This window comes from Photinus pyralis, unplaced genomic scaffold (genome assembly GCF_008802855.1).
Source record: "Photinus pyralis isolate 1611_PpyrPB1 unplaced genomic scaffold, Ppyr1.3 Ppyr1.4_LG1, whole genome shotgun sequence".
NCBI classification, from domain to species: domain Eukaryota; kingdom Metazoa; phylum Arthropoda; class Insecta; order Coleoptera; family Lampyridae; genus Photinus; species Photinus pyralis.
In genome coordinates, this window is record NW_022170249.1 from 15652043 (window position 1) to 15660703 (window position 8661).

Consider the following 8661-nt stretch of genomic DNA (forward strand, 5'->3'; position numbering starts at 1 on the left):
GTGTATTTCTCAATAATAAAACTTTATTCTAAGAGAAACAATGACGGGTAATTACAACAAATGTAAATTGAGAGATAAATTTCTGAAAAAAATTAAATTGTCAACATAATACTAAAAATACATATAGTTCTATTTGAGACAGTTAAATAACAAATTAATCTAAATCTAAGGAATCAAAACCCTTCTGAGTCTGACACCATTACATTATTCTAAAATTTAGCTCTTTACATTAAACACATTAAAAACAAAAATAATGTGAGATCAAGACAACTAATTACTTTTATATAGTATCACTTTGGATATATGTAATTAACATTTTATCATTTCAAGTTTTGCTCACGTATGAAACTGAATCGTTCTCGGCACGATAGAAGTACAAATTAAAAAATACACAAAATACACATTAAAATTATTTCACGCGCCACCATTGGAATTTCGAAAAAGGCTCAGTCTCTTATTATCAAAAAGGCAGTTTCATAGTTAAATAAATTACAAACGTTCAACATGGAGAATTTTAGCAAAACACACATTTACTCCGTCACTTGACTTCTTCGCTGTTCCACGAGGGACTGCATTTTTCGCTGGACTTTATTATTAGGTGTGTAAGTGTCTTCGTCGTAACCTAGCAGACGTTTACCGACAATATGTTTATTAATGGCATTGTTAATTTTTTCCAAATCCTATAAAACAGTTGTAGTTTCGTTCTACATTCTACAAAAATAATACCTTTGATGGACTCCTACTGAAGTGATATTCCAAAGAGTTCGTCTTACTACCACCATTTGTTGGTGTATCATACGAAGTGATGTACAAATTATCGGTTATCTGGCACCGAGGAGATGCAAAGTTGTTGTTAATCAATGGGAGAGGACTGAGGGCGATGTTAGGATCCTAAACAGAGCTTTAGAAATAATTCTGTGTTATATTTTGATATACCTGTTCTTTAAATTGTAAAGCAAAGCTTTTTATTGCTAGAACATAAACAGTGTTATAAAATGAGATCAGATCACCCCTTTTCTCGATATCCGAGTTAATACCTACAGAACAACGAGATTATAATGAAAGCAAGTTTTAATACAACCTTCATCAGTTACTTCCTGTGTGCTACTTCGATCTATTAAAACGTTTCTGTAAATATGACTGCTAGCCTGGGGTTGCCCTCTGTAATGTTGCATGATTTCAGCAAATTTTTGCTCCCTCGTGCTTGTCACCTGCAACGCAATTCGAATACTAATCCACAAAATGAAGAACACATCACACTTACTTTACAGACAACGTATACCGCACACATTAATAATTGATCCAAGTGACGATCCTTTATTAAATGCGTATGATCTCGAATTGAATATTCGAAGACCGTCCAAATCTTTTGTGTGAATTTTAAATCGGTGATGTCTAGTTTATTGCACAGCTGCTTCATGCGCGAATATGCCAGGTTGTAGAACTTAAAATGAAATTTTTAATTGGGACTAAAAAAAGAAATGGCTTTGGCGTACTTTGCGTATGATAATCGATAGGCTTCCAGATTTTTTCGGTCTACCACTCGAAGGTGAAGATCCCTCCGCTTTGACGGGCGTTGTTGAAGTTGAATCTATCGGTTTTTCTAACACAATTAGTTGTTTGGTACCATCTTTGTCCACCATCACTAAAAGGAAACCTTGTAGACTCAATGGGTTTATGCAACTAAAGAGGATTTATCAGATAAGTTTAACTAAAACATGCGAGATTAACTCTAAATGAAGTAGTTTACACAATTAACTAAGGATTCTCTTGTACTTTCTTAGACCCGTTTTATAAACAAATTTTGTACTGTACTGTTTTACACACACAATATTCTTGCGAAAATGTTCGGTCTGAATGCTGCCCGTTCCTATCCCTGTCTGATTTCACATGTTCTCTTAGTCTTTTTCCAATATTTTTGAATATTGCTTGTAGCTGGTCTGGGCTAAGCAGATTGGGCTGTAGTTTTTGCACTGCATCTGTATTCCTTTCTTGTAGATTGGAATTAAATAGTTATTTATGCATCAAGGGCATTAAGGCGATGTTTATGCCGAGGGCGACAGAGCCTGAGGAGGGAGGTGCACACAAAATTTTATTCTTCATAGTTCCAAATAATGCATTTCCAATATACAAATGTAACGATTATTGTTTGACCGACATTAAGTGCTTCATACGAATCAAGTAGCATCTTTTTTTATTACATAATATAACTCCATTAATATATTTGACAGGCCGTTTGAGGGCATAATGAGCCAACAATCCATTATGACCTTGGGCGTCATAGACTGCTTTATCTCATATGACAGATGTAATTGGCACATTAATAGGCAAATGAAAAATAAAGGTTATTTTGCCGGTCTCTCGGGATTGTTTGTTTTTCCCACGCTTCTTTACAGATGTCCCATATCCATTTTTCCTCCAGAGTCCTTTACTCATCTCCAGTGCAATGCCGTATTCTTCACTTGCTTTTCCAATTTTGATTCCTGGTATTTCCTCTTTGACTTCTTCTCTCTTAATTGTTTGTTGCTGTTGCACTTTTTCTTTTGTTATTTTGTCTTCCGGCTCTGGTGTGTTATACTTTATTCTGTAATGTTCTTTTCATGTTTCAAGTATTTCTTGTGTCAGCTAGTGTTTGTCAAAGTTTAATTTTAATTGCTTTTATTTCTTTCCTTTTATCCCCCCTTCATCTTTTTATTCTCATCCAGAATTTTCTAGTGTGTTCTGTGATCTCTTCTCCAAACTCCTTCCAGGACTCTTTCTTTGCTCTTTTGATTTCATTTTTCACTGTGGTTCTCCTTCGAATTTATTCCTCTTTGACTTTCTGTTTTTTTTTTGGTTTGTACATACTGCTTCCATGCTGTTTTCTTATATTTTGTCAGCCTTTGTACCTCGATATTCTACCACCTCGTTCTTTTGCAATGTTTACTGTATTTTCTCTGTTTTCTTCACCAGTGTTTCTTGGAAAGCTATCATCCTTCTTCTCTAGTCTGTTTTTCCGTATTCCAGTTTAAAAATTCTAAATTTCTTTCCTGGCATTTTTCTTTGTTTTCCTTGTATTTGTCTTCTATTATTAGGTCGTTCCCTTTGCAGAAGAAATTTTTATTCCATTTCTATTTAGTGTATCTTCCCAATATATTCCCATACATCCCATTCCTTTGTTGTAGCCCTACTCTACTGTTCCAGTGTCCCATTATTATTGTCCTCTCATTTTCTTTTTTCAATTCATCTAGTATTTGTTGTATAGATTCGTGTGGAACTCCTGGAGATTTCTTCAACTGGTGTTCCTTCTACTGCCCCATGTATCTGTATGATGTTAATTGTTTCTTCCATGTTTATAGAGTTGATTACCTTAAAATCAGTTATTCTTTTGTTCATTTCCTCTGTGACTATTATTCCTACTCCTTCCTTTGCCCTTTATTCTGGTTGCACTGCAGAGTAGTATCGTATGATTTTTTTGATAAGTACCTACATGCTTTCTTCGCCATTTTTGTTAGTTTCACTTAGCCCTCCTGCTGTTCATTTCTTCTGTTATTTCTATCCTTTCCTGTTAGTGTGTTTATCTTCCAAATTCCTATCCCTATCTCTACACTTCATATATCTTTACCTTTTTTCGTGTCGTTTTTCATAGGATGTTTCTTTGGTTGTACCATTTTAAGTTTCTGGTTTTGTGAGGTTTGTTCATATTTAAGTTTTTCTGGGATTGTGCCAGTGTTACTGATAGATCTGATTATTTTGGTTAGTTGTGCTTATGTTTCTTCCTCTGGAGATTTTTCTTCTCTCCTCTTCATGTCTTTCTATTCAATGCGTGATTATTTTCTTACCCCGGTCAACCCGTTGAAGATCAGCTACTTATCATTGCCCTTGCCAATCAAAACAGGAAAACATGTACATTTAAGCCTTTTAAAAACATTTCGTTTCCGACAATATATCACTACAAAAGTTGGACGAACAATGAATTTTTGTGTGTTGAAAATTAGATCGTTTAGAGACCTTTATAAACACACACTAAAAACTAACGATTTGATAATTACATTGACATTTCATTGTGAACACCCTGTATCACTAAATCCTACTTTCTCATTACCAAAGTATTACTTTTACTCGGACTAACATTATTGCTCAAATTTATTCCTAAACTTCAAAAAACAAGATCGCTATGATGCATCAAAGTAAGGCTTACAAATGGGGAATTATTCGGGAAAAAATTAATAGATTGACATTGACAATTCAACTCATGTATAAAAAATCGCATAAGCCGCAGTGAAATTGTCACTTTGACAGCGGCAAAAGTTACCTGCAACTTTTCCAGCGACAAATGCACTAGTGGTTTTTTCACTTATTCATTTTCGAACCAATTATCGCATTATCCTTTCCCATATGACTAGTTTGACGTCTGTCAGTAATTGATTAGTTATGTGAATTTCTTGTTCGTTAAATTGTCCTGCCGAATTACACTCGAGGTTTGTATTTAAACCGAGTAAATTTGTGTTGTTGCAATTCAAATCTGTTGCCTTTTAGCAATTGAACTCGAAAAACTGTCAACCTAAAAATGCTCCACCTGCGGTGTCGCATTTTTATTAGTTGACAGTTTTTCTCGTCTAATTGCTAGGCAACAGATTTTCATTACCTAAACAACCCAAATTTACTCGGTAAAATACAAACCTCTTGTGCAATTATAAGTGACAAAAAATGAATAGCTTCCAATGTAGAGGTTTACAAATGACACCGAAACAACTAAAAATATACAAGGTGTTCTATTAAAACAAAAAGTTATTTATTTACACCATAAAAATGGAACACCCTGTATATTCAAAAATAATTTCTATAGATGCACAAACTATAGTTGATATTTTTTACGAGGTAAGCTAGGGAAGACCGAGGCACTGTTGCTGGACCCAGTATACTAAGAGTGCTCTGAACATGTCTAACACCAGAGGGGGCTCAGAAATTCAAAAACGGAATAACTGGCCAATCACATTTCCTAATTCGTTGGTTGAATGTAGTCGAACTACTTACAACCACCTGCCAGAGTATCTACTGCTCAGTGCATTGCAACACATACCTGCATGAGATGTCTTTGTAGGTGTCTGAGAAGGTTTAAACAATTGTTTTTTGACATCAGATATGGGCGACTGAAACCTTTCAACAGCAGACGGCCCTGGTGATTGCAATTGATCTAAAAGAAAACATTCGCCAATTTTATCGAATTACAAATGTTAACCTACTATTTAAAGAACGCCGAAGTATTTGACCGGGTGCAGGTTGTTCTTCGCTGTGCACCATATTCCCTGGTAACGCGATGTCCTCGAATTTAGGAAAGTTCTCCCCCGAATTCGACAAAATTCTCCAAATCGGACTGCCACTTTTCCATATTAAAGATTCGATTATCTTTTGTTCCACCATATTTAAGTGCTTCACGGCGTCTCTTGGTAACTGATCTTGCGAACGAACGATCAGCTCGATCACACGTACAAAGTAAAACGGTTCGACATTCAAAGCGTTTAAAATCCAAGGAAACTTTCTTTGGCAATTGTAAGAGTAGATAATTATCTCCAAACTGCAGGCAAGGGTGCACTCATAAAAGATTTCTTGTACTGCCAAATGCTGGAAGCATAAAATGGATTACACAGTTAATGGAACGATTCGAGTTACCGAAATATCCGAATGGAGAGTTTTCTCTTTTTGAAAGATGTTTTCGACGAATTTGTAAAATAGCGTAATAGCAAGCTGGAGTCTCTGGTTGGCATAATCTGGTGTAATCATTGGAACAGACGAGCTTTGTCTTGTAAACTCCGTACGAAATTTATCTCCAAGAGATTCTATAATTGTTGCAATTTTTTCAGTGGGATCTATTTTACAACCCCTACAAGAAAAAATTGAAGTTCTACAGAGAGAAAATGAAGGTGAAACATACTGAAGAATTTGTAACAATAATTCACTTGGACCCGACTGACGACCGGCGAGTAAGGATTGTAAGCGAGCTACACTTTTGGTTGCTGTAGATAAAGGAGTGCTATCCATTTGTGTTCGGGGATTCACTTTCTTCGCAGATCCGGGTGTTCCGGGTAGTGAATTCTGTAGGAATATGAGTAAATATTACGCTAGTAATGAATAAGTTAGAACATACCTCGCCTGATCGAGACGATTCAGTTACTAGAGCATCACCTAAAATGTTGAGACTGTTAGGAAATACTCTTTTTGCATTTAATACTGGCTATCAGATATGATTTTCTCTACTTTTAGTACATGTCAAATGTCAGAAGTTTAAGGCTTGCTGCCTATCAATGAAAATAGTTTTAGAATGAAATATTTTACCATGCAATGTTACGATGACGATATGCTATTGGATTAAGTATTAGGCAAATAATTAAAGTTGTGCAAGTGATAAATGTTTTTACAGATAAGGTATCTGTAGAATTTCTTTAAGCATGAGCAGTTAGCATCCCCAATCAACAGATACTACCTACCTTATACCACTGATACTTACAAAATAACTATACTGAGCTAGAACTATGCCTGGGAGGAAAAATAAATACTAATCTAATCTATATGTATTTGTCAAATTACCAGGAACAATTAGGTATTGCATACTCAATATCTACATTTACAAGTAGCATTCCAGGAAACAGTAATGACAAAGAGTAACCATAATAAGAGATTCAACGGCATAGAGAATAGTGTTGCATATGTATTGTGTGTTGCCTAACAAATTTTACTGCTTTTTCTCAATTTTATTGGTGTACGCTACGCCTAAGGAGCTATGTACTTGTTTAGAAGTTTATAAATATCATTGCAGAAATCCCAGCGTTGCCAAATGTTTAGTGTTTGCTTGAACTTATTTAGGTATCTATTATTCCTTGAATGTATGATGTTTAGAGATATGTTATACCATTCTACGCTTATGGCACAATTTATTAAGGTCCGAACGCTTGTTGGTTTGATTCATTGGTGCGAAGATATGTTCTTCGTGTAACAATAAGCCGTTTTTTGAGCGGTAAATAATAGATTCTTTACTGTGTATTGTGTATTCTCAGTAAGCGCGAGTAATAAGCTCGCTTTGATTACGTCTCTGCCCTTTGTACACACTGTTCGTCGCCCTACCGTCGACGGATGTATGGAAAAGTCGACCGAACTAGACCGTTTAGTTAGAAGAAGTAGTCTAACGAACGATATTTATCTTCCGACTTGCGCGGAAATAAAGGAACATTTTTTTTAAAAAAAAGGCCAATAGACGTTTTATAGCATGTATTGTACAAATAATAAGATAATGAAGAAAAAATGTTGCAATCACTTTTTAATTTTTGCCAGCCAAACTATAAACAATATAATAAATCCAAAGTAAACTGCCTCAATTGGATTATAGTTGTGATCGAATGGTTCAGATAAGTTAAAAATTGAACTGTGGACCAACGCAACCCCACCTCTTTAAAAATGGTTTCTTTGCGATAACTGAAAAACTACTTGACCGATTTGGACCATATTTTTTACCAGTCGATGTGACTAATGTCCCCTTTAATCTCATTACATTTCAGTCCGATCGACCCACGCATTCCGGAGATATTTAAACGCTCCAGAAACCCTATATTTGGAGTGGAAGCCAACGTTGTTTTCAAAAATGAGAACATACACTGCATTATCAATCGTTTAGATGCATAAATCACTAGCAGAATGCGGCAAATTTAAATACATATACTTATGTGTTTTTTCCGCTACTAGCCAATGGTGACTTAAAAACATGTGTACGACGCTTAGTTGCTAGGAGACCGATACGCGCTAGTGCTGCAGCTTAAAATGCGGGTCGAGAGTATTTTTTTCATTGAATTGTTTAAATGAGAATAACGTGCAAATATTTAATTAAATTTATTCGACGGGTGCAGATTTATTAATTTAGTATTTAACTGCACTATATATTTTGACTGATTATTGGATTAGACTGATGTTTTTTTTTCTGAGGACATAAGGATTATTGCATTGTAATGATTGATTGTTAATGATTAAACAGCTCAGCGTATGTAGGCATCTATACAAAATTAAAGCAAACAAAATTTCCTGTAAAATAATCGCTATGCTCATCATAAAATCCAATTTTATGAAATATGTTGTCTACTTTAATTTGATTGTAGTAGACGATCTAAAAAGGATGGATAATAACAAATTTAATTTACATTTTTACAATTGTACCAGTTATTGGTTATTCAATTAAACAGTAATTACTGTCTATTCAATAGACGCGAACTAAACAGGAAAATACCAATGTAATTAACAATAGGTACTGAATCGTTGCTGATTTCTTTTATACTTAAGTAATGTTTTCTAATTATATCATGTCCACATTTTATACAGCCAATAAGAAAGAAAATTAAATGTGACAACCGCGCAAATATTTTAAACCGAAATTCTATAAAGAATTCTGTAAATTTTCAATACGCGCCAATATTTAAAGAGGCGGTTAGTTCTGGCCACCTCTACGCGAGGGCCCGCTTTTGGAATCCTAGCGGGCGAGTTCTTATAGCCAACACGCGTTTATACCATTGCGCTGTATCTCTTATTAATTTATTATGGGTACTCTTTGCTTTAATTTAAACAATGTTTCGAGTGCTCCCGAATGGTCTTGAACATTCTATAACAAAACACATCACATTTTCCGGAAAGATTACATCA

The 8661-nt window shown here is 35.0% G+C and overlaps 1 protein-coding gene across 3 annotated transcripts in view; it reads right to left on the bottom strand.

Moving 5' to 3' along the window:
* Window positions 1-461: 461 nt before the first annotated feature.
* The window catches only part of LOC116174839 (retinoblastoma-like protein 2), a 20351-nt gene continuing 12151 nt past the window's right edge, over window positions 462-8661 (bottom strand). For 2 of the 3 annotated variants that reach the window (XM_031492866.1, XM_031492847.1), the window contains 11 exons: window positions 6128-6165; window positions 5915-6075; window positions 5653-5863; window positions 5226-5604; window positions 5063-5176; window positions 1497-1645; window positions 1265-1444; window positions 1082-1211; window positions 937-1037; window positions 727-891; window positions 462-680 (listed from right to left, as the gene is read on the bottom strand). In XM_031492866.1, the coding sequence (XP_031348726.1) occupies window positions 531-680; window positions 727-891; window positions 937-1037; window positions 1082-1211; window positions 1265-1444; window positions 1497-1645; window positions 5063-5176; window positions 5226-5604; window positions 5653-5863; window positions 5915-6075; window positions 6128-6165 (1778 nt within the window). In that variant the 3' untranslated portion in view covers window positions 462-530. The remainder of the gene's footprint in view (window positions 681-726; window positions 892-936; window positions 1038-1081; window positions 1212-1264; window positions 1445-1496; window positions 1646-5062; window positions 5177-5225; window positions 5605-5652; window positions 5864-5914; window positions 6076-6127; window positions 6166-8661) is intronic. The other variant, XM_031492856.1, reaches the window with a different exon arrangement.